Below are 24,047 nucleotides of genomic sequence, written 5' to 3'. Positions count from 1 at the left end.
TTAGAGTGGACTTGTACTGCTCATTTACTTTAGTGTTCAAAATAGAATATATTCCAGACATAGCAAGAAGTGGCAGCAACACTCAGTGGATATCTTCCCTTGACACTTTGGTGGAAATGTTTGTGTTTTGCTCCTGAAAATTGCTCAGTGTGCATCACTGTCATTCACTGTGCCAAGTATGAAATGGGGAAGGGGACTGTGTGTCTGTATGTGCATGTGTACTGAGGATGGGATGTCTTGGAAGACTCCCAACTGTGCCTCAGGGAGAGGCTGGAGAAGAGAAATGCTTGCATCAGCATCTGTAGTTTCCTCGGGCCACTGGCTTGGTGAATCTGTGGCAGTTCAGAGATGTTGGTAGAGAAGCCAGGCAGGCCTGGAAAGCAGAGGGAAGCCGGAGGGTTTCATCCATCATGTCTCTTGTCATCCACAGGAATCCACTGCCACAAATCCACTGCATCCCCTGAGGCAGCTTATGGGACCCTTCCCTGGGCACCCCAGGTCACACCGCATGGGATGGCAATGACACGTGGAAGGAAGAGGCCCATGTCCCCCATCCCTTGCCTCGTGCTTGCAGCTGCCAGCTGTTTTGCCAAACTGAGTGAGTGTCTCTTCTTACCATTCTGGTCTGCCTCAATGCTGCTTAGCGTAGCCATGCCTCACGGACAAAGAAGTTTTCTCTCTCTGCTGTTCCCTGAGTAGCCTTGATCAAAGGTCCAGGTTCAAACCCTCTTACAGAAGAGGATACATTTGGAGTCGAACGTTTCTCTCAGGGAGTGCCAGGAAGAAATGGGGCTGGGGTTCATCTCTAAAAATTAGGGTGGGTGTATGAGGAGTCCAGGGGATGGTGCAACACAAGGAGAGGCCATTGGGAATGCAAATAATACAGCACTGCAGCTTTTTTCTCTGTTCATTCTATTGCTGAGTCTCACAGAGCTTTCTTATTCCTGTTTTTTGCCTCTGTGCAGGTGAATCTCTGCAGGTCACAGTGCAACCTGCTTCTATTGTCCAAAAACTTGGAGGCCCAGTCAGCCTGGGGTGTGTGGTGGACCCCCCACGAGTGAACCTCAGCTGGAGACTGAATGGGAAGGAGCTGGCTGGATCAGACGAGGTGCTGGGTATCCACGTGGAGCGAGGGAAGCTCATCATCGCGGCTCTCAACAACCGCACTGTGGGGCGCTACCAGTGCATTGCTCGTGTGCCTGAAGGAGTCATTGCCAGTGTCCCTGCAGTGGTCACCTTGGCTAGTGAGTAGCTTTGCTTCTCCAACAGCCCCTGCTTTGCTTGGGCCATCGCTCACACGTCTTGAGAGGCTCATCCATTCTTGCTTGCTCATGCTGGCATCAAGGGATGGCTCCTTTGGCATAGGCCCTTTTGTAGCATTTTTGATTGTGGACTGGCTGACATGGTGTGGCCCAGTCTGACTCAAGCTGTCCTCCTCCTGTGTTGTAGGCTGCAGATCTGTCCTGCAGGGAGAAGTTTTTGCAAGACCAGGGAATACCTGAGCTGTGAGGTTTGGTTTCCTGACAGTCAGGCTGCCTCCTCTGGTTCCTGACTTATTGATGGAGTTTATAAATAGTACCTGCTGGAGCTGATGGCCCAACTGCTGCTGGGGCTGCTGCAGGACTGCTGCCAGCACAGGGTCAGTGTGTGCTAAGTTTTACTGCCTTCTGAGACACAGCTCTGAGCAAGGACTTTGCTTCTATCCTTGAGCTTACATGCTCCTCACTGCTGCCCTCTGGCATTGGGAGACATGTGCATGGCCAGAGGTGTCTTAGGTGGGCCGTTTTTCTTACAAGCGCCTGGTTTGGGCCAGATGTTGTATGTATTTGGCCAGAAGGGATTGTATGTGGATGCATGTGAGAAAGAGCAGTGGAGAGCCCCAGCTTCTCAGAAATCCATACAGTGTTTGGTGGAGCAAGTGTGTGCAGAGGAGGCTGCCATTGCCTTGCAGTGACAGTCCCTGAGTGTAGAAAGGGCTTCATCTTTCCCAGGAAAAGGGAGTTTGGGGCTAAGTCTTAAGAAAATGAAGATGTGAAGATGTTTGTGCAAAGTGGGGCCTGGCTTTTCTTTAAAGCCAAGAACTATTGGCTTGTCACTGATTCATTAATCAGGAGTGAAATGTTTAAGCCAGGCAGGGTGGGAGGAGGAGGAGGAGCCCAGGGAAAGCAAGGAGAGAGTTGCTGAACTCCAAGGCAGGGTGGGAGGGGGTTGTCACGGGCCGAATCTGGTGGGGGATTTGGCCTGAGCCCCATGCTGAGATTAAGTTTCGGAGAACACATTCCAGAGCAGAAAGGGGGCTGTGTGTGCTGGTGGCCTGATAGAGAGAAGGAGAGGAGGGGAGAGGTGGATGGGATTACCAAGGGCATGGTTTGAATTTAGGAGAGTAGGGTGTGCACAGCTCCTCAGCCTGATCAGCTCCTGCTTAGCTGATCTCCTTTTCTTTTTTCACTCACATCCCAGCCCACTACCACCAGCTCTGTCTCCTGGGAAAAGTATGTCTGACCTATCTGAGGTGGATGGGGGACAGGTCCTAAGGCACCAGAAGGCCCCACCATGTCCTTCAGGACAAGTAAAAGCCTCTGAATAGTACATCAGCCCTCTCCAGGAGCCAAATCACCTTTGCCTACTGGATTGCAGCTAGGGATGTGCATGCAAAAGAGAAGGGCTTGGCCATTGCTGTGGTCCCTGTCGTGGCAAACGCACTTCTGAGAGGAAGTCAGGAGCACCACTCAGTGAAGCTGGAGCCAGAGGTTGGATGATCAAGCAGTCAATCCATTGTGTAAAACCCTTGTGCTGTGCTGTGCTGTGCTGTGCTGCACGGGTCCCTCATCCTCAGGGGTAGCTGGGGATGGCAGACGCTGCATCCCACACACCTGGATAGCCTCGGGTGATAGAGAGCACCCAGATGGGGAAGATACAGCAGTCAGTGGGTGAAGAGAGAGATAGGGCATCCCAGTGAAGGTGTGGGACTGAAGGTGTGGGAGGAGAACCTTCTGGAAGGGCTCAAATAAGCAGTCTCGTGTTCATGAGCTGGAGTCTGCTTGCAAGAGTGGTGTTGCTCTGAAAGAACAGGGAGCACCACTTGGTGGTGGGTTTGAGTTTGAAAGTTGTGGTAGCAGGTGTGCCCGAGGCTTTCTCTCCTGCTCCAGACCACCTCTACAGGACCTTTGTCAGAGCTGATTCAGTGGCAACCATGGTGAGAGGAAAGCCCCTGGCAGGTCAGCTTGCAGTTGATAAGTCTCCTCCAGATAAGCTTGAGGGCTGAAAGAAAATTCCCTGAAAGTCTTAGTTCCATCCAAAAATTATTCTGGGGTGGCAGGGGGAAAGTGAAACTGGAATGTGTGAATGAAAGCAGTGGGGGGAAGGAGGACGATGGAAATATTTTCAAGGTTTAGGTTTATTTTGGAAGAGGACCTGGAGTCATTGGAAGAAGTGACTTGCTAGGTTTTGAGGAGTGTAGGTAAAATTGTCTGGCCACCTTTTAGGCTATTTCCCCTCCTTTCTTTGGGCCTTGTTTGAAGGAAGCAGTTTGGAATGCCCCAGGCTCTGTGTGCCCTGTCCCCTGGGGCCTGCTGTGCATTGCTGACAGTCAGCAAGCAGATAAGCATCACTGCAGTGCTGGCAGCCACGGTGTAGCCCTGGGACTCACACCTCCTTCTCTCATCTGCGCCGATGAGAGTGATGCCAAGGCCATCTCTCTTCCCCCTGGCTCAGAGTGCTGGTTGAAACTTGCATTTAATTTCTCCAGCAGAGATAAAATAGCTGTTGCATATCCAAGAGGTGGAGGGAGGAGGGATTTGCAGAAGAGAAAGATTTAATGAAGTGACAAAGGGAGCAGCACTTCAGGCGTTACTTGGGCACCATTAGTCCAGTTAGAGCTGAACTGGAGATCCACACAGCCTTGGCAGCCCATGGCATATCAGTGCAGGTCACTGCAAGTCACACCTGCTGATCAGTGCGGTGCACAAGATCAGCCCTGCAGGCCCCAGGGCAGCACTGCAGTCTGGGACAGCTTGTATGGATAAAACAGGAGCATCCCTGGTTTTCCAAAGCAGGCTTTAAGTCTTCATATAAATGACAGCTGCAAAGAAGAAAGAAATTTTCTCTGATTCTAGGTGGCAAAGTTGCCATCCTGCCGGAACACTGTGCCCCAGCCCCTCTCCTGGGTAGAGGTGCTGTGTGTAAAAGGCACTGCAGCAGTGGGCTCTGGTGGGGCCGAGTGATTCCACCAGGGACTTGTACGTGGTGCTGAGGGCTGGCTCTGTAACAGCCTGAGGCTTGGAAGGTCAAGAGCTCTTCGTGGAGCTCACAGGGGTAACTGAAGTGCAGGGCTGGAGCAAGGCTGATGAGCAGAGGTAGCGAGAGCTGTGTAACTCCCAGAACGCATCTGTATGCATAGAAAATCAGGGCATCAAACACAGCAGCAAGCCTGACCTGGATAGACATGATATTTGAAAACAAAACAGAAAAATAGATGAGGGGTGCAGCAAAAAAACTCCACCCGTTCCAGTATCTCTGTGGCCGGGAGTGTGGGATTGCAGGTACCTGTGTCCTGGGAATGCAGTGGGCAAGGGTGGCTCGTTACCCTGTTCCCTGCATTGGTGCCACGGGTGAGGTCAGTCCTTGGCCTTGTGGCAGCACGTGTGGGAAGCTGGGCCTCAGCCTGTGGAGCTTGTGGGCAGTGACCTTGCATGGGGTCGGGCCGGGCATCCCCCAGGAATTTGCAGCTGCTTTCTGAAGACAGCCCCATCCATTTTCCTTCACCAGGGCCTCCCCGCAGATACTCCCCAAAGGCAGTGGTGGGAGGGAGGGAGGGAGGGAAGAGGATAGCTGCCTGTTGGAAAAGCATATGCAGAACAGGCACAGGGGCTCTGGTCTCAGGGGCAGAGGCAGTGTGAGAAGGGGAGAGAAAGAAAACACAGGTGGTGTTTTGTGAACCATTGGAGGTGTGGCATGAGGACTGTGAGATGGGCCCAGGGTGGGGGAGATGTGCTGGGGGGGGTGTGAGTAGGCAGGAGTCTGTGGGGCCGTGCCTGTCTCAGCAGGGTGGGAGGAATCTGGTGATGACAGCGCCAGTGCCCAGGCTCCTGTGGTGCTGGCTGGATGGGGAGTGAGAGCCATAGCCCTAGGCTGCTCTCACAGCTGAGGGGGAAACAGTGGAAGGTGCCTGCCCCCAGGTTGGAGGACCCTATTCCTGCCTATTCCCCTTCCCTCCCTTTCCTCTTTCACTCTTCCCCATGGCAGGGAGAACTTTTACCTTGGGGCCATCATTTAATTTACTATTGCTTCTTCAGATTTATTTATGGTCTCCCATTCATTTAATCGTCTCTGTCTCGCCTGCCTCGTTGCTTGGCCCCCAGCCCTGGGAGTCAGCTGGTTTCCCTCCCCAGTGACAGCAGCACAGTTGGCTGCAGGGCTGCACCCCGGTTCACCCCATCATGCCTTGGAGCCGGCTGCAGATGGACATAAGCAATGGCCTTTGGTTGCACTACCTCCTAAACAAAAAAAGGGGGGGGAAGCCCTCTTATCCCATCACGGCTAGGATTGGCAGTGCTCTGTCTGTCTGTCCGCAGCACCTCCCGGACAATGGCTGGTGGAAGAGGACTTGCTTCACTGTGGTCAGGCGTGTCTTTTAAGGACAAGAACATGGGCTGGCACGCTGGGTGCTGCCATATGAGAAGGAAAACCCAGCCAGCGAGAGGGGATGTGGTTTCTCCCAGCTGCAGTGGTTGTTAGACTCTGGTGCAAATTGCGTGTTAGATGTGGGGCCTGGCTGCTGCTGGCTGCACAGCTGAAGGGGCAAGTGCTGCATATCCCCCTGGCATGGATCCTGTCCTCCAGCCCTCCCTGCTTGGGGGGGACATGCATGGTCCCCCCACAACTCAGGGGCAGCTTGTTTGAACACCCAAGATGAAGCTGGTTGTCCCAGCTTGGCACTGTGCCCTCTGTTTTGCTATGCTGGGGCCAAATGCAACAGGATGTGTGTGGGGGAGCTTGTCCCATGCACAGAGGGGACAGGGGTGACCCTGACCACCCCCTCACCAGCTCTGGCTGACCCATTGGCCCTAAAGGATGGCTCTACATGCCCATACCAGTGGTGAGCAGGGCAAATGAGATCTCCTGTGGCCAGAATCCACTGGCAAATAAACCAGTCTAGTTCTCTGTGGGGAAGCAGGAGTTTAGGAGAGTAGTTTGGCAGGAAGCTTTTACACTTCGCATATAAGAAAGTAGTTTGTCCCAGTTCTGCTATTTTTTCCCTCTCCCCTGCCAGTTTCACTCTGCTTCTCCAGAGGCACCTGGTTCTTGCTCCCCCAGCCACCCCAGGATCCCTCACTTTCTTCTGTTCTTTCCCCCTTTGTCTACAGTTTCACCCCTTGTCACTCACTTCTGGGCTCAGGGGAAGCCAGGAGGAGCTGCAGCTCCCTCCTGTGGGGCTGCACCACCCACAGCTGTGAGAGGTGGGCTGAGCCACCATCTGGGGGGCTGCTTGTGCGAGGCCCCCATGTCTGCCCAGCCCACAGTCATCCCAGGGGGTGCCCTGGCACAGGGTCATAATTTTCCATCTTCAAGATGGATCTGCTATGCCAGGACCTTGGGTCTGCTCTTTTTCCAGGCTCTTGGGCCCCTTCTTCTCCTCAGGCTGTGTGTGCATGTACACGTGCTCGTGTAAGTGTGTGTGTGCAGATCCCTGCCAGCATTGCTGGAGCCTATGCCTTGGCTCCAAACTCTTAATTTGGCTGTGATGAATCCAGACCACCAAGGCACACATTAATTTTCCTGATGCTCGTTTATATTTTGTTGATCGGTGAAACATGCGCAATGTGGGCAGGCAGACCCTGGGCTTTCGCCACTTCTCCACCTCTTGCCATTTCTGTGGCTGTCACTATTTTATTCCTTGATCAAATATAAAAGCAAAGAGGAGAAAATATCCATCATCATTCCCTGCCCCAGCAGTAACTTTCGTTGGAGGAGGAGCATGAGGCACTGCCAGCTTTGCACAAGTTAAGAGTTAACTTTCATCTGGCTTTAATATCCAATGGAAACATGGCTCTCCTCCTCAGCTTGTCTTAAAGGATTAATCACATTTCTGAAGTTCACCCGTATCCCTTCTTTTTATTATTTTTTTTAATTGAACAATGCCAAGAAATTCCAGAAGTATTAAGCATGTTCATTGCAAATCATTTTTATGACATTGCAAAACCTCCCCTTTTCTTTTCAACCTCCTCCCCTTCCCTCAGATCTGGGCCCGGGACCGCTGGCTCCCCCAGCAGCCACCCGACAGCCCCTCCGCACCGCGCTCGGGGAGGCTTTCTCGATGCCTTGCCAAGAGAGCTGGTTTTTATTTAAACTCCATAAAGGATCTTGCTTTAATCAGAAAGTCTGCTTGAGAAATTTCATGTCACTTTTCCATGACTGTGGGTGGGAGAAGCTTGGAGCCAGAGTTGTCTTTTGCTCTTGGAACGCTGCTGCATTTCCCAGAGAACAAGCCCCACATTTTTCTGCCGGCTGGGGCTGCCAAGGGAGGCTGCCGGCCGCCCGCCCGCCGCCAGCCCTCCTGCTGCCCCCTGGCCTCCAAACTGCCCGAGGTCATGGGTGCCACGTCCTGGGATGGGTTTCTGGGGGTGAGGGAGCTGTCGACAGCACGTGGCCATGCTGTGGCTGTAGATACAGCGCACAGCATTAGAGTGGGGTTTTGCAAAGGAAGTGTGGCCTGATCCAGAATTAGTGGCATGGCATTCAGGAGATCTATTAGCCCTGGATCCTGGGAAGAGGCACCAACCTGAGCCTTGATATGACAGTGTGACCTGTCACCTGTGAGAGCAACCAACTGCGGGATGTGCTGTTTTCCGTAGTGGTGAAAACACCTGGGCTGGTGTATACAGCATTTTAGAAATGCACATGAGGGACTTTTTTTCCTGGCACAAAACCTCCTCCTTCACAGCACAGGTGTCTGAGACAAACTTCAAGCTTGCAGTGCGTCGGCAGGATTTGCCATCACGCCCAGAGAGGTGGAAACCAGTTTTCTCTGAAAAGTTTGGTGGGGCCAGGTTGGCATGCTCCCTGCCCTTCCAGATCTGTGGGATTTCACTGCAGTCCTCTCCTCCTTCTTTATAAAAAACAGGGAAAAGAAAACAAAAATTTAGGTACCCCTTCTTCTTAGTTCCTGTGCTTCCAGTCCTGCTGCCCACATCAGCCCAGCCAGGGTGGGAACTCCCATCACAGCATGGGCAGAGGGATGTGGTGGGACAGAGTTTTCACAGCTGCTTTAGGGAAGGAGCAGCTGTGCCATGTAGAGGAGCAGCTGGTTTTCCTTGCAAGTCCCTGTTCTTTTAACTGGATCTTGGGCACACGTGAAGCGTTGTGGTTAACCAACTTCCAGCTGCAAGATATTTGATGGGAGCAAGAGTGCCTGGAGCAGAGACAATGATTTCTCAGGTGTGGGAGGAGCTCAGGGAGCATCACACACTTCCTCCTACCTGGCATCTCTACACCCTTTAAGCAGGCTGGGCTCCTGGAGTTATGACTACAAAGTCGGCTTCTCAGTAGCAGGACAGCAGCCATGTGTGAAATAGCAGGCAGCAGAAGGACCATTTTTGGCTGCCCATCAGTGCTGCAATAAGTTGGCTTATTTTTTACTCTCAGGCCAGGATTTTTCACGCCCAGTTTCCCAGCCCTGGAGCAGGTGGTTTCTCCAGAAGCTGTGTTTTAAATTATTCATTTTGTAGGAAAAAGGAAGGGGGGGGAAAAGTCGTGAGAGGAAGCCAGTTTCCCTAGCTGCTGGGGTCAGAGAGGTCCTCTGCAGGCACCATGAGGAAACAGCCCCGAGTTCATGGGGAGAGGATGAGCTGACACTGAGATGTTTAGCTAGCTACTGAGATGCCTTGTCTTCTGCTCTCTTTGCAGATCTCAAAGATTTCAAGTTTGATGGCCAGCATGTGATCGAGGTGGATGAAGGGAACACAGCTGTGATTGCCTGTGACCTGCCCGAAAGTCATCCCAAGGCTCAGGTCCGCTACAGTGTGAAGCAGGAGTGGCTGGAGGCCTCCCGAGGTGAGTGCACAGGCGTCTGTCCCGACAGGTTCTGCCACAGGACCCTCGGTTTCACCATTCCTTACCAGCAGTAGCTATCTCTACCTGCTGCCTCCTTGTCCCTTTGCCACCTGTCTGAGCATAAGTTACTTCAGGGTCCCTGGCATGGTCTCCCTGATGTCCATGCTGCCTGCGACATCATGGTTTTTTCTTTCCCCCTTGTCCGCCTTTTCTTCAGGACACTGCATGTGTTCCAGGAGGCTGGACAGGAGCATATCTTGTGACCATGTGCCACTTTCTCTTCTCTCTCTACAGACAATTATCTTATTATGCCATCTGGAAACCTTCAGATCGTTAATGCCAGTCAGGAGGATGAGGGGACTTATAAATGTGCTGCCTACAACCCCGTGACACAGGAGGTGAAAACTTCAGTCTCCAGTGAGAGGCTCCGTGTGAGACGTAAGCCATTCTCCCTTCACTGCACATCTCCAGCTCTGGGGACACTGATCAGTCCTATCTGGTGCAGCTGGTTTTCTGTGTGAACTATTATCAATTGCTGAGAAAACTCCTTTCCAGCAGCGGAAGGCCCCAAGTTCTGCTCCTGGAGTATGTGTATGCAGCCCTGGGATTGCCATGCTTCCTTAGGATTTGTTCTTTGTGGTGGGTGGGTAAAGGCCCTTAGCCCTTTGGCAAGATGGCTTTGCTGTGTGCACAGAACCGTTACAGAATGTCCCTCTGGTCCTGCATTGCCATTTACCCATCCCAGCACAGGAAAACAGCGTGCCCTACCACTGTCCCTACTTACCCACTGCACAGGGTGCTCTCCCACCATCCACCTTCCTTCCCATGCACCTCCTTCCTCCCTTTCTCCTCCCCAGGCTCCACAGCGGAAGCAGCCCGGATAATTTACCCTCCTGAGGCTCAGACCATCATTGTCACCAAGGGTCAGAGCCTGATTCTGGAGTGCGTGGCCAGCGGGATCCCCCCGCCGCGGGTCACCTGGGCCAAGGATGGCTCTGGTGTCTCCGCCTACAACAAAACACGCTTCCTGCTCAGCAACCTCCTGATCGACCCCACGAGCGAGGAAGACTCAGGCACCTACAGTTGCACGGCTGACAATGGTGTTGGGGAGGCCGGGGCTGCGTTCATCTTCTACAACGTGCAGGTGTTTGGTGAGTGCTGCTGGAGCCATTGTTTCAAGAAGGGCTTGGACATCTCATCTTCTTCTAGGGGAAGATACTAGCACTGAAGCACTCTTCCTCTCCTTGGACAAACCACAATGTAATGCAAACCCTGCTTGTGGTTCCAGTTTCCAGGAGACCAGACTAATTCTTTCTTGAGGGCAGTAGTTCCTCCTTCTTGGCTTCCACCATGGGCTGGAGATGATGGATTCCTCTGCAGAAGCCCTTCTGTCATTTGTGGCACTGCTTTTGTTCTAATACTTTCTCGTGGAAGCCTGGTTGCTTTTTAGACATTGGCATAAGGAAGACATTGGAGTGTCTCTGTTTTGTTCTGGTTTTTGTTCTGTTATAGGGAAGCTCTCTGTGGAGTAGAAAATGTAAGGGATACTACACCTTAGATATTTCTACCACACATATTTCCCAGTCTCACAGTTTTTAGAGAGATTAAGCTCATGTTTCACAGATTGCATTTCATCAGGTGCCAATGTGGTGTTGTGGCACAAGCACAATCTTTGCAGAGTAGCATTTCAGCTCAGAAAAATGGGACTTGTAGATGTCTGACGTCATGTGAGAGGGCAGATGGCCTTGGGCTACCTCCCTTTGCAGTTTATGTGGATGCTGAAGGGGAGGGGCATTGAAGCAGACCCATGTGGGCCCCCACAAAGGGAGTGGGACTTCAGGGTAGGAAACGATCCATCACTCTGCTCTCATCCCTCCCAAAAAGGAAAACACAAAGCCATGACCATGCCGTGCTCCCAGCCAAGTGACGCTCAACAGTCTGTGTTTGTTCCTCGCACAGAACCCCCGGAGGTCACCATGGAGCTATCCCAGCAGATCATTCCCTGGGGCCAGAGTGCCAAGTTCACGTGCAAGGTGCGAGGGAACCCGCAGCCCTCGGTGATGTGGCTGCGCAACGCGGTGCCGCTGTCAGGCAGCCACCGGCTGCGGCTGTCGCGCCGGGCGCTGCGGCTGCTCAGCGTGGGGCCCGAGGACGAGGGCATCTACCAGTGCATGGCTGAGAACGAGGTGGGCAGCGCCCAAGCCATGGTGCAGCTGAGGACAGCCGGCCCGGGTAAGCCGCTCTCCCCAAAGTCGTGTCCATTCAGTCACAGTCTAACAGACAGGACAAGGACAGGGGAAGCAGGGGAAGAAAGTTGGGGTGTTGGCCCTACTTCCTATTTAACCTGCTGCAAGTGCTGCTCTGCCTGAGGTCTCCATATCTCCCTGTGGGAACACATGACACCAGTTTTGCTTCTAAGGGCAGGGCCATGAGTGCTCATTTGGGTGATCTCTACACAAGAGACACAAGACATCTGGGTGTAGTGCTTCACCCCATGGCTTAGCTCTGCCTCTGAACTTGCACTGAGCAAGAGCTTAAAAACTGAGTTTACCTGGGGTAGGAGATGTACCAGCTGATTCCTTGGACCCTGTTGAACTTACACAGGGTAAAAGGGACTGTAGAGAGACAGGGAACACTGTGGTTTATAGCAGGGAAAGGAGGGATTGTTGACAATACCTTTTTGAGTGGTACAGCAGGCAGCACCACACAAGGGGCTCACAGCTCTGCCTTAACCACAGACTGGGATGGGCATTTACCCTGCTGTGGCACCTTGTCTTCCAGGAGCTCCAGTCAACCCTGGGCGAGATGCCCAGCTGGACTCGGCTCAACCTCCAACACCACCTTCCAGGGACAGCGCCTTAAAGCTGCCCTTGGATACAGCTGGACTGCCAAAGCCTGGGACAACCCCTCTAGCAGCATCTCCGCAGTGTGCAGCCAACAAGGAGCTGGTGACTCCAGCGGAAGCCCCCATCATCCTCAGTTCTCCACGAACATCCAAGACAGACAGCTACGACCTGGTGTGGAGACCCCGGCCTGACAGCAGAGGCCCCATCCTCTATTACGTGGTGAAGCATCGCAAGGTATCGCTGTTTTGCCCTGCTCCCATCTTCCTTCTGCACCATTCCATGGGTGGGGTGGCAGCCTCACCACGTGTTTCATGCTTCGTGGGCAGGGGCAGCCATCGCTCACTGGTGGCACTGGTTAGTGGGACCTCCTGAGCTGCAGCCTCAGCCTGCAGGCTGTGACAGGAGGTTTGCTGAGCTATCCAGGAAGAGCCCAGTGGCAGTGCCTGCCTGCCTAAGTATGCAGAAGGCACATGCACACACTTCACCAGTAGCTTCCACACCCAATTCCCAGTTGTGTGCTTGCACAGGTAGAAAGCCCTGAGGGCAGGTTGCACAATGACTTGTTCTACACAATGACGTGTCTTGGCACAAGCCACGGGGACACCTCTGCCTTGAACAGGCTGCAGGACACAGAGCAGCAGCCTCTCTGTTGCATGTGCCTGTCCTGCTCAGCAGCACCAAAGTGCCTAGCCTCAGTGAGTGTGAGGAGCCAGCAGAGAACTGTCATAGCCATGCTAAATCCTCTGGGAAGGTCCTTATCCCCCACATTTATTCTGGAAGCTGGAAGGCAGTGTGCTGTGGAGTACATCGCTTGCAGGTGGCACAGTGTGAGCACATGGTGCACGGCCACATCCTGCTGGAGCCCAAGGGCTCCTCCCTCTGGGATGCCTCACGGCACCATGGACACAGTGCATGCACAGCTGTAGCCCAGCAGTTTCTTTAAATGGTGAAGCATTGTTGAGGAAAAAATTCTGCTTTTGAGGTCTAAAGTATCTCTTTCCATTTTGCTGGGGATAAGTGGAAAAAAGAGGCTTGAATTTATTTGTCTGCTGCTTTTCTTTCATAGGGTAGGCAGGGAGTTGCAGTAGGGAGGCAGATTTTGCCTCAAACCCCAGAGGGTTTGAGTATTTCCAGAAACATGCCAGATCACAGTTTTTGGATTCCCACCCACTGCAAGGCACCATTTTCACATACATGTGAATATATGTATCTATTTTCCTGGAATTGTGTGCTTTTGTGAAAATATAGTGTAAGAGAAGACTGTTACAATCCTTGATTTCTTCCTAAAAAAAAATTAAGAAGATTATTTCAGCTAACCATCTCTGTAAAGAGCCCTTTAAAACAAAGGCAAAAGATGCCGGCACAGGAACACAATAGGGCAAGCTTAAATAAAAAACAAAGATGCCAAAAGGATCCCCAGACTATTGGCTCTGGTTGTCTGCCAAGAAGAGATTTATTCTCCAGTGGTGTATCATGTAACTACCAATTCTGACTTGCAGCCTTGGAGTTTGTCCATATTGGATTTGTTTTTCAGCGCTTCACCTGGAAGGGGCTCTGGGGCAGTGAAGGTTACCATGGGTCACTGCAGTTTGCAGTAATATGTTTTCAGTGTAGTCCAAATTCTCAGCTGGAGACTCTTTCTTGGGATGCTTAAGGATTGTGTGGAAAGGAATTAGTCCCAATCACCCTTAAACTTGTTTAAAAAGAGTCTCTTTCTATCCAAGATCCTTAGGATCAAGTTACATAATGAACTGGTTTTGACATTTCTGACTGGAAAAGCATGTGTATGGAGAGGGAAGGAATCAATTTAGCAACAAAAGAAAAGGCTCTTTGTGTAGAAGATGGCTGTAAAGAAAGTTAGACCTACTGACAGGAGACCTACATTTGTACTGGGCAACGTTCTGCTTCTCCTCTAGAAAATGTCTCTGAATGTCTCTTTTTACCCTGCTCCTACACTGCCCCAAACTCTCAGCAGCCTGCAAGCAGTCAGATGCCATGCAGCCCTTATTTTTGTTTCTTAAGAATTTCTCTTTCCCTTTCCCGGATATTAGCAGCCTTTAGGGCTCCCCTCCTTGGCCTCACAACTTTGCAGGCTCAGGAATAAAAATAAAACAAGGCAGGCATTAATCAGTCAGTGTCAAATGCTTGGGGAAGATGAATGATACAGCAGAGTCTTGGCATTTCCGTTCTGTGGCGTTGCCTGCATTACTAATTCTCCTTTTGGCACCGGGTCACTTCAGTGTCCTGCCTATTTGCCTGCAAAAATATTATCTTTGCAGCTGGGGAGAAGGAGGAAGGTTCCACCTTCCCTCCCCCTCTGCATGGGGCATCAGGGTATCACAAAAAAAACCCATGTGTTTCCAAGCATTTCTGAGGGCTATGGCCATGCACAGTCTCTTCCCTGCAGAAACCTTTGCTCTGGCATTATGGTTCTTCATTTCAGCCCCAAAGTGCCAGGGGTGAGGCTGGATAAAACTCATTAAAACAAAGTTGTGTCTGGGTACCTCATCCCACAGAAATGGCCAGTATCTAAATGAGCAGCTGGAATGCAGGAGAGATTTCGCTCCAAAAACAGCTCAGTCCTGTGGCTAATACTACATTTTGGGGGCCACGCCTGCTCTGGAGATATACACAGATAGAGGGGTGGTGGTATCAAAGGGAACCAGAGAACAGAACAGGGGTGCTGAACCCTGGGGTCAAGAAAACACTCTGGGGCTTGGGTGAGTTGTCCTGCTTATACCTGAATTTCTTTGCAAAATCAAGAAACATCTCCTTCCTTTGCAGAGAAGGAAGGGAAGGTAAATGTGGTTGGTACACAACTTACTAGTAAAGTTTCTGAGCTCAGTGCCCGCAGGAAGACCAGCCTGCCCCAAGCTCTGCAACACCTGCATTGGTCTCTCAGCAGGTCACCAACGCCTCGGACAACTGGGCTGTGAGGGATGTCCCAGCCTCGCAGCATCGCCTGACCCTCACCAGGCTGGACCCTGGGAGCCTCTACGAGGTGGAGATGGCTGCTCACAACTGTGCTGGCGAGGGACAGACAGCCATGGTGACCTTCCGCACCGGTAAAGGACAGACCTTTCCCTGGGCTCCCTTTCGCTCTCAGTCAGGGGAGGGGTCCTCCTGTCCCAGCCCTGAGGCACAAGGCACCGGCCTTTGGACAATGGGAGTGTTTCTGCTCTGGAAACCCATCTGTCCTCAGCTTGGAGCAACTGTCAGAAGGGAAAGTGGAGGGTAGGATGGGGAAAATTCCAACCCATCCTCTGTGTGGGTTGGAATAAGTCCCTTCTTCCCTTGGTGTCTCAGTTGAACACCTGCAGAACTGTAGAAAATGTGTCTAGCATAAATGTCAAGAGGTTGTTTAATCTGACTTCTGCCTGAGGACAGAAATCTAGCAACACTTCAAGACAGCCAATTAAAAGTTGTAGAAAATTAAATTTGAGGGGGATTATTAACAAATCTGCCCCTTTAGCTTTTATTTCTGCCAGCAGGCTGAGTGCTTTGAGGCCCTAGGGCTGTTAAGAGTCCAGGATGTTCTTAACCTCCACATCCTGTCTGGGAATATTTGCTTTCCTCATCGCAGCAAAAGTTAATTCTGAGTGCATCTCTCTGTTACTGATGCCACCTCTCCCTTCTGCACAGGCCGGCGCCCAAAACCAGAGATTGTTGCCAGCAAAGAGCAGCAGATCCAGAGGGATGACCCAGGCACAAGCACCCAGAGCAGTAACCAGGCCGACAACAGCCGTCTGTCCCGTAAGGCCCTCCCTGAACTGGCACCAGGAGGGTGAGGGGTGCTGGGTCTCTTGTGGGTGGCAGTGGTCAGGCCATGCTGGGGTTGAAGTCTCGTCTGAGTAAATCAAGACTGCAGTGCAGGATGGGTGGTTTCTAGTTTCTGGCAAGGAGAGGTCCTTCTTGGACACCCCTGCTACTGCCCTTGGCAGACAGTGAATCCTGGAGAGCAGGCAAATCCCACTGCCTGGCCCCACCTTTAATGCGAAGACATCTCAGCAGCTCTCTGCCTTTTTCCGAGTTCCACACAGAGGGTTTAGAAAGCCCTGTCTTGGAATCTGTGAATGTGTGAGGCACAGGAGCAACAAACTACACTGCACCAGTGGGTGCTGATGGAGTGTGAGGGAGGAATGGGGACCAAGTTCCTGCATGTCCTGGCGTCCTCCTCTCTCAGCCAAGCCCTGGCTAGGGGCAAGTAGTTCCCATTCTACAGGTGCAGAGTGCTCCATTTGGGTGTCTTGCTGCACTGGAGAAATAGATCCTTACAGGTCAATCTAATTTGTTGTTTCCCACCTTGTCTCTATCATTACTATTGCCTTTATAATTTCTGTGAAATTCTCTCCTTCAATCCTAATCCTGTGAGGTCCAATTCTTCATTCTCCCCCATATTCATTCATTTGTTGCCTTTATTTTCATATCCATGGCTCCATTCATCTCTTTGCAATTTGACGGGAAAACAATCTTTTGATTGTTTTCCTGTCAAATTGCATTTCCACAGTTCAGAACTCTTCCTTATTTCCTTCTCAGCTGTTCCTTCTCAGTCTCTTTTGTTTCCATCTCCTACACTTGGTTGTCCCCAGCATCTGTCTCCCCCTGCTCACTGCTTCCACATCACCCAGGCTTTTTGTTCCGTCTCCAGCCCTGCATCTACCCCTCACACTGCTTTCCCTCCCATGATCGGTGATCACGCCTTAAATCTTGCATCATCCTACTTGAGCTGGGAGTGGAAAAGGAGCAAGATGCAAGCAGGAGTAAAAGGTGCTTGTGGGCAGAAACTGAAAGGCATGAGGGTTTGGGGGTGCCAGCTCTAATGAAGAGCATTCAGGAGTTGCAGAGCATGTGGCTAGGTGCAGTGCAGGTAGTCCTTCACCTGCATACTGCTGAGCCATAGGATCCTCCAGACAGGGTGAGAAGAATATGTTTCGTGTCCTGATGTCCTCCTGGGTCCCTTGCAGCTCCAGAGGCACCAGACCGTCCAACCATCTCCATGGCCTCAGAGACATCTGTGTATGTGACCTGGATCCCCCGTGGGAATGGTGGGTTCCCCATCCAGTCTTTCCGCGTGGAGTACAAGAAATTGAAGAAGTTGGGAGACTGGGTCCTGGCCACCAGTGACATTCCTCCCTCTCGCCTCTCTGTGGAAATCCCAGGCCTGGAGAAAGGTAGGCAGGTGCTCTCCTCCCTGCTTCCTGGAGGTCTGTAGGAAGGCTGCAGGGTCCCTGTAGGATGGTTAACCATCTGTCACATCCTGCTCAGCCGTGGCATGCGTGAACAAAACAAAGCTTCCCTGACTCCTACCCTAGGTATGTGGGGAAAAAGCTGCAGATGCTTCTCCTATTGCTCCAGCTGCAGAGACCAGCATAGGTTTGACCCTCCCTCAGGGAGGCTTAGGCATGTTTTTCGATATTACAGGATACAGTTACTAAAGGCATTTGCTTTTGCCTTTTACAAGACAGGACAGAACTTTCCTTAGTCACAGGCAAGACAGATAGGCACACAAATCCCATTGCACTTCACATGAGAAAAGATTTCAGCACAGAGCTGGACAGTTAAAGAGGAGAACATAACTACCCCAAACTAAAGATCAGTAAAATGAAGTTTGGGTAAAAATTACATAGGGTTTGAGCTTTGAACTGATGCTTATGTACTTAATTCCCATGGAGTAGAAGAAGAACACATCTCCATACCTGCTTTCAGGTCAGGATATCCTTTCAGGCATTTCTTAACGCCCTGCACACCTTCCAAAACTGCTATCTGACCTTTGGACCATCCAGACGGGAATTGGGGAAGGTAAATAAAAGCAGGCTCCATCTAGGACATGGCTGAAATGTGGCCATTCAGTGTTTGTACTTCCACAGCAAACTTGCTGTAGGCTCTCTGCCTTTTGGAGATGTAGCCCCTCTTCACAGTCAGGGCCATGCTGACAGTAGAAATCTTGGAAACCTTCAATTCCTGCAACCGTTTCATTTCCTATTTTTCCCATAGGCACATCCTATAAATTCCGTGTCCGGGCGCTGAACATCCTGGGAGAGAGTGAGCCCAGCGCGGCGTCTCGGCCGTACGTGGTGTCTGGGTACAGTAACCGCGTCTACGAGCGCCCCGTGGCCGGGCCCTACATCACCTTCACGGATGCCATCAACGAGACCACCATCATGCTCAAGTGGATGGTAGGGCTTGTGGGGGTGGAGAGCGCTGCAGGGGCAAGAACCAGGTGTGCAGGTGCTCCTTGCCCAGCTTACACATCCTCCAAGTCACCATGCTGGAGCTTGTCACCAGCACAAATGGATCTAGGATCCAATAGCTGCCTCCACCAAGGGAGGACTGGGGTTGGGACACATAGAAGGGCAAGAAGTCACAGAGCCTAGGAAACCCTTTCCATCTGAATCCACATTGTATACAGGAAGATTTCAGCGGATAACCGTGGGATCTCTGCCATTTTGTTCAATAAGCACAGTTAAACAGTGCATGGAGTGGCTGCTTGTTCCATTAGCACCTCCTTTCTCCTAGTATTTTCCAGCAGATATGTCCTTCACTCTCATTTGCTGGGTAACAATCCTAAATGTTGATAATCACTTACAGCAGTCCACTCCAGAGGATGTTTAGGAGTGGGTAGGATCTTTTGGATAAAAAGCCCAGATCTGAGTGTTTTCAACAGCTTAGAGCTTATTCAGAGGGATGCACTGCTCTCCTCTCCTAGCTGCTTCTAGCCAGAAATTGCCACAATGCAGGATGGGCACTGCTGTTCATTTAAACTCAAACAGTAGCTGATAAAATACTGGGTGAAAGACAGCAAGAACACACAGAGCTGGGACAGTACTGCCCTGGGTGTGGGGGAGGAAGAGAGCTGTCTTCAGAAACACGAAGCTCCTGCAGTGACCAGTTCATGGCAAGACCCAGTTTGTCTGGAAGCCGTGAGGCTACCGAAGTCAAGATGGTGGTGTGCTTGCTTATGCCCAGCTGAGTCACTGTTGTTCAGGAATTTTTTTCTCTTGAATCACGGCCTGTGACTGCTGAGAGGGAGCAGAGCACTGGATGCCTGGAGTGACAGGCACAGATTCACAGCTTGTCTGTTACCTGTGAGAAGCAAAGCTTGAGAGCAGAAAGTAGCACTGAGCTTTTGTAGGGAAGCCCTCATTGTGCAAACCAATGGCAATGCAAGGAAGGCCCCTCTGCTAGATTATCTTGCTGTCCCATCCCATTTATCCCAGCTGCTCCTCACCTAGTAAAATACAAGCATGGACATCTCTGCTAATTTCTGCTCTCCCTCCCTTTCTCTGCAGTACATCCCAGCCAGCAACAACAACACTCCCATCCATGGATTTTACATCTACTACCGCCCCACTGACAGTGACAATGACAGTGACTACAAGAAGGACGTGGTAGAAGGTAGGAGAAATAGAGACTCGTCCCACCACTGGTCCCTGCTGGAAGACAGCACAGCCAAAAGGAGCCCTGTGCACAAAAGGCAACGGCTGTCTTGGCTGCTTTACCAGGCACTGCTGCAGAGCTGGGCCAACTGCCTGTTCCCTGAGGAAGTTAAGGCTCCATGTGTTTGTTTCCTCCACAGGAGATCGGTACTGGCACTCCATCAGCCACCTGCAGCCAGAGACCTCATATGACATTAAGATGCAGTGCTTCAATGAGGGAGGTGAAAGCGAGTTCAGCAACGTGATGATCTGTGAAACCAAAGGTAAGTGGATTCCCAGAGCAGCTCTGGGAGCACAGCTGCCACCTTCCCTGCCTGCAGCTGTCAGAGCACAGCAGGGCAGGAACCATCCCTTCCTGACAGTACATTACGCAAGCTTCCGTGAAGTGGTGGAGGCAGCACTGGAGAGAAGAGAGACACAGGGTTGTCCATGCCATTGATCAGCGTGCCCAGTCTGCGCTCACCCCTTTTGCAGAGTCCATTGCTGTCCCTCAGAGCAGCTGTTACCTTTAGTTTTTTGTTTTCCTATCACATAGGTGGTGACTGGAAGTAGAAGGGCTCACTGTCCCTTGCTGTGCTGAGCTCCATGTTGCATTAGAAGCAGGCCCCGTGTTGTCTTCAAAGCAGCTGCACTGTCATGACAGGAACAGCATTAAGTCCAAGCATGTGCTTTGGAGAAGCTGTTTCGGATTTGCTTTTGCTTGAGCAGTCCACAAGCAGATCTGGCAGAACTGTGAGCCAAGCACAGAGGCTTTGTCTGTACTGCCATATGCATCAGCCTAGGATTCCTGTCATCCAGGAGTGCTTCTTTAAAGCCACCACAGAAGTCTGGCCACTCCACAGCAGCATTAATGTCCCTGGACTGCTGTGCCATCTGCCGTGTCTCTGACATTCTCTCTTCCTTCCACAGCTCGGAAGTCTGTTGGTGTGCCAGGTCGTCTTCCACCCTCCACAGTGCCCCCCCAGCAGCGTCCCCCACTCAGTGGTGGGCACAGTGGCCTGGGGACAGGAGCCATGGTGGCCCGTTCCAGCGACTTGCCGTACTTGATTGTAGGCGTTGTGCTGGGATCCATCGTCCTCCTCATTGTGGCTTTCATCCCCTTTTGCCTTTGGAGAGCTTGGTCCAAGCAGAGTAAGGGTTGCTTCTCGGGGGCTGATTTACAGGATATGGTTTGCCTGTGGATTAAATCTGACCTGGGGTGTAGTTGCATCAAATACCCAAAATGTGAGGGAGTTCTGGGAAGCAGGGAAGGGATGGACAGAGGGCAAGTGTCAGATGTCCTGTGGAACCCCATAAAGACAAAGGCCACTGTTTGCCCCTTGTCCTGCTTGCCTTGTTGCAAAGGAATCTTTGGGACTAGGGGGAAGGGCTCCTTTTCACCATTTATCTCCAAGAGTGCTTTGGGTGCCAAAATAGTTGCCTCATAGGACAGCCTAACCCTATACATGCTGAGCTTCAACAAGCTTAACTTTACCTCTGATTTTTGCCTCAGACTTTCTTTTCCTTCCCTCTGCAGAGCAAACCATTGACATGAGCTTCCCAGGAGCTGGGCTGTTGGTGTCATCCTGCCAGTACACCATGGTGCCTCTGAGAGGCATCTCTGCTCCTCGTGCCAATGGACATCCCTTTGTTAATGGGCAGCCCTATGCCAGCAGGGCACATCTGAATGGCATCTGCACCTCTGCAGGAGTGGGGTATGCAGGCACCAAGCCCCAAGATTACAGCCCCGATGAAATGCCACAGGTGAGTCCTCACCTGGAATCAAGAGCTGGTTTGTCATGAGCTGGAGGCCACGCTTGCAGTGAGAGGGCTTCTCCAGGCATGGCTGGCACACTTTGCAGCATGTAGAAGTGGCAAGGCTGGCTTCCTAAAAGAGATTTCCCCTTTGTACTGAAGTGAGACGGGGGGGGAACAGGAAGGACTCCAAAACACAGGTGAAGGGGTGTTTTCTTGGGCCAGGTGCCTCTTCAGTATGGAGGAGGCAGTGAGAAAAGGCAACTCTTATGGGAACAGTTCCTGTCTCCCCTGAGCAAAGCTCACAGGGACTGACAGTGCTGAGGACTCTGTCTGTAAAAGGGTAAGAGGCAGTGCCGGAGCTGAGACTATAAATTGCTTATCCCCCACTCATTCAGCAGTAAGTGTGAAGTGAGTTTTTCAGTGCTCAGTTTCACTGCCCTCAGTAGCAAAAGAAACAGCTTCAGCTTTTTCTGCCTTCTGCTGTAAGAGCCTCAGCGGTCTGCCCCAGGGCTCTGACTCACAGATCAGCACCTGCCTCTTAATGCTGCTGTGTGCCAGTGCTCTGCTAAGAACCCTTCTCTCCTTCCAGTCACATGAGGAGACCAACGCCTTGCTGCAGGCAAGAGTGCTGCAGAATGGAAGTGCCCAGCAAGACTACCAGCCCTCCAGGTGAGTCCTGGGGGGAGAGAGGGTGGAACAATCTAACTGGGACCCATAAGACTACATGCTCACAAAGGCTTGCCCTCAATACACTCCTGTTTGTCCTAGCTCTTGAGAAACAGATTCATGCTCCAACACTAGGACACCTTGGTCTAAATTCTCTTCACACAACTCATTCCTCTTAGGATTTCAGGAAGGAATAATTCAATTGTAGAGGTGGCCAAGACCTACTCCTCTCTGTCCCCTTTTCCTCCTCCTGTTTCTAAGTGGGAGACTGAAAAGCAGGATGAGAGAAGCAAACGTGTGATTGATGCTGATAAACAGCTGCCCCAGAATCTGTCCGGTGTCCAGCCGTGAGTGCTTTGTGTCTCACTGTTCAGACATCCTTCATTACCATGCTCCCTGTGAGGCACTATTCCTCTCAGCTCCTGTGGCACTCACCAGCTGTTGGGTCATAGATACCAGGTCTCACATTGCCTCATTCCCATACCACAAGTAGATCCCAATTTCTGCTCTTCCCTTCATTTAGGAATGTTCCGTGTCACAGCATTGATGAGCTGGCTGACACATGACATGAGTTATATCTTTCAAGGAGGAAAGATCTGTAAACAGCACTAAACCTCTTTGCCTGCTTCCCCAGATTGCCCAGCTCCAGAACAGAAGACAACTCTTTCCTCTACAGTCTCCCAGATGACTCCACTCACCAGCTTCTTCAGCCACAAGATGATTGTCCTCACCTTCAAGAGCACTTTATTGGCTTCCATCATCCAGTGATAGGAAGCAAAGTGGGAGGCCCTAGCCTGGATGCTCGACGGGATACCCTCTTCCACCAAGGTCAGTGGTTTGGAAAACTCCATGCCTCCTTCATCTCATCATTTTAGGCTGCTGTTGAGGGGAAATCTCACTGCAGAGCCTTTCTGATGGCTTGTATTCAAGTGATATGAATCAATGAATCCATCTCCCTAGGACCTAATCCATTGATCCACCCCTGTAGTGCAGATCAAACTTGTTTTGTGTGATCATGGCATCGAATTCCCACACAGACTTTCAGAATGTAGATCTTCCTCTGTGATCAGAGTACCCCTCCTCATAAAGTGATTGGTTGACTTGAAACCTCCCACTGCATCTCTCTTTCCAGTGTGTATTGTAATAATTTCTTGCTCCTTTCCCCCTCAGGAAGCCCTTGCTGCTTAGGCCTAGTGCCAGTTGAAGAGGTAGAAAGACTAGACTGCTGCCAGTCCAGAGGGGATCTCCATGCCCAGAATCCGGTGATCACATCTTTGGGTCAGGACCTACCAAGACATCTGAACAGCAGCCCTCCACCACTGAGACCCTTAGAGACTCATCCTCCCACCAGCTAGGGACCAAGCTGCCTTTTGCAAAAGACTTATTCTAAAGAGAAAAAGAGAAAGGGTATTTATTTTTGTATAACACCCCTATTTATATATTTATGCACTTGTATATAGATGTATATGTGCCTTTTATAATGCTATGGAGACAGAAGGCATCCTCAGCAAGGTCACAGGAGGACCCAGGAAACAAGGCAGCAGCTCTCAGTGGCACATGATGGAAACAGCTGGACAAGGGACACTGCAGGACACGGGTCCAACAGAGCTGCCAGCACCCTCTTGCAGCGAGGGTTTCACAGCAAATAATGCTGCCCAAAAGGTCTTTTCCTTTCCCCCACAGGAAAGTTTGTTCCAGGAACACGCTCCTGTGAATGGACTGGAGTTATGCACTCTGCCTAATCAACTTAAACAACCTTTCACATACACGCCATCTGCAGCTGCCTATCTGTAAAGACAAATCCACGCTTTAACATCTAAAATAAAGGCTTTAGTCTTTGCTGTGCCTGGCTCTAAGCTGATTCCTCACACAGAATGAGCCTTTTCTTTTTCACTTGTAGACATACAGCAAGCAGGATATCTGGGGAAAGGTGACATTTTCCTGCATTAAAGAGTTTTCCAAATAGACACTAGTGATGCTGAGTCTGGGGTCTTTTTCCCTGTCTCCAGCTGAGTCTCTAGGTATGTGGTTACCCAGCTGGCACTGTATGTCCTTGCCCTTCATTTGGCAAGGGATTGGTGCCAGACAGCCCTTGCCTGGGGCTCCAGGCACTTCCTACCTCCCAGGGCACAACCTGCAGCTGCCCAAGAGCTTCCAGCACCAGGTATACTCTTGTATATATATTCCCCCAGCAGGGACCCCACGTAAAGGTAGGCTGCCCAAGTACCATTCACACACTTGTGCTGGGACCAGCAGGAAGTTCTTGTGCCTGGCTGGGAGATGGCTGGAGCCCTGCTGAGCGTACACAAGA

At 51.3% G+C, this 24,047-nt stretch overlaps 1 protein-coding gene across 1 annotated transcript; it reads left to right on the top strand.

Annotated features, from left to right (window-relative positions):
• Positions 1-508: 508 nt before the first annotated feature.
• BOC (BOC cell adhesion associated, oncogene regulated) lies at positions 509-23,515 on the top strand. The gene is made up of 18 exons (XM_084226149.1): positions 509-598; positions 966-1,244; positions 8,905-9,051; positions 9,346-9,489; positions 9,909-10,202; positions 11,011-11,283; positions 11,833-12,131; positions 14,803-14,962; positions 15,540-15,650; positions 16,862-17,068; positions 17,892-18,073; positions 19,187-19,292; positions 19,474-19,596; positions 20,243-20,464; positions 20,850-21,076; positions 21,660-21,739; positions 22,371-22,564; positions 22,907-23,515. Exons 1-18 carry the CDS (start codon positions 514-516, stop codon positions 23,089-23,091), a joined length of 3,318 nt encoding a protein of 1,105 aa, XP_084082275.1. The 5' UTR covers positions 509-513; the 3' UTR covers positions 23,092-23,515.
• Positions 23,516-24,047: the final 532 nt, after the last annotated feature.

This window comes from Fringilla coelebs (genome assembly GCF_963513975.1).
Source record: "Fringilla coelebs genome assembly, chromosome: 2".
Classification (NCBI taxonomy): domain Eukaryota; kingdom Metazoa; phylum Chordata; class Aves; order Passeriformes; family Fringillidae; genus Fringilla; species Fringilla coelebs.
This window is presented reverse-complemented; position numbering and strand designations above follow the sequence as displayed.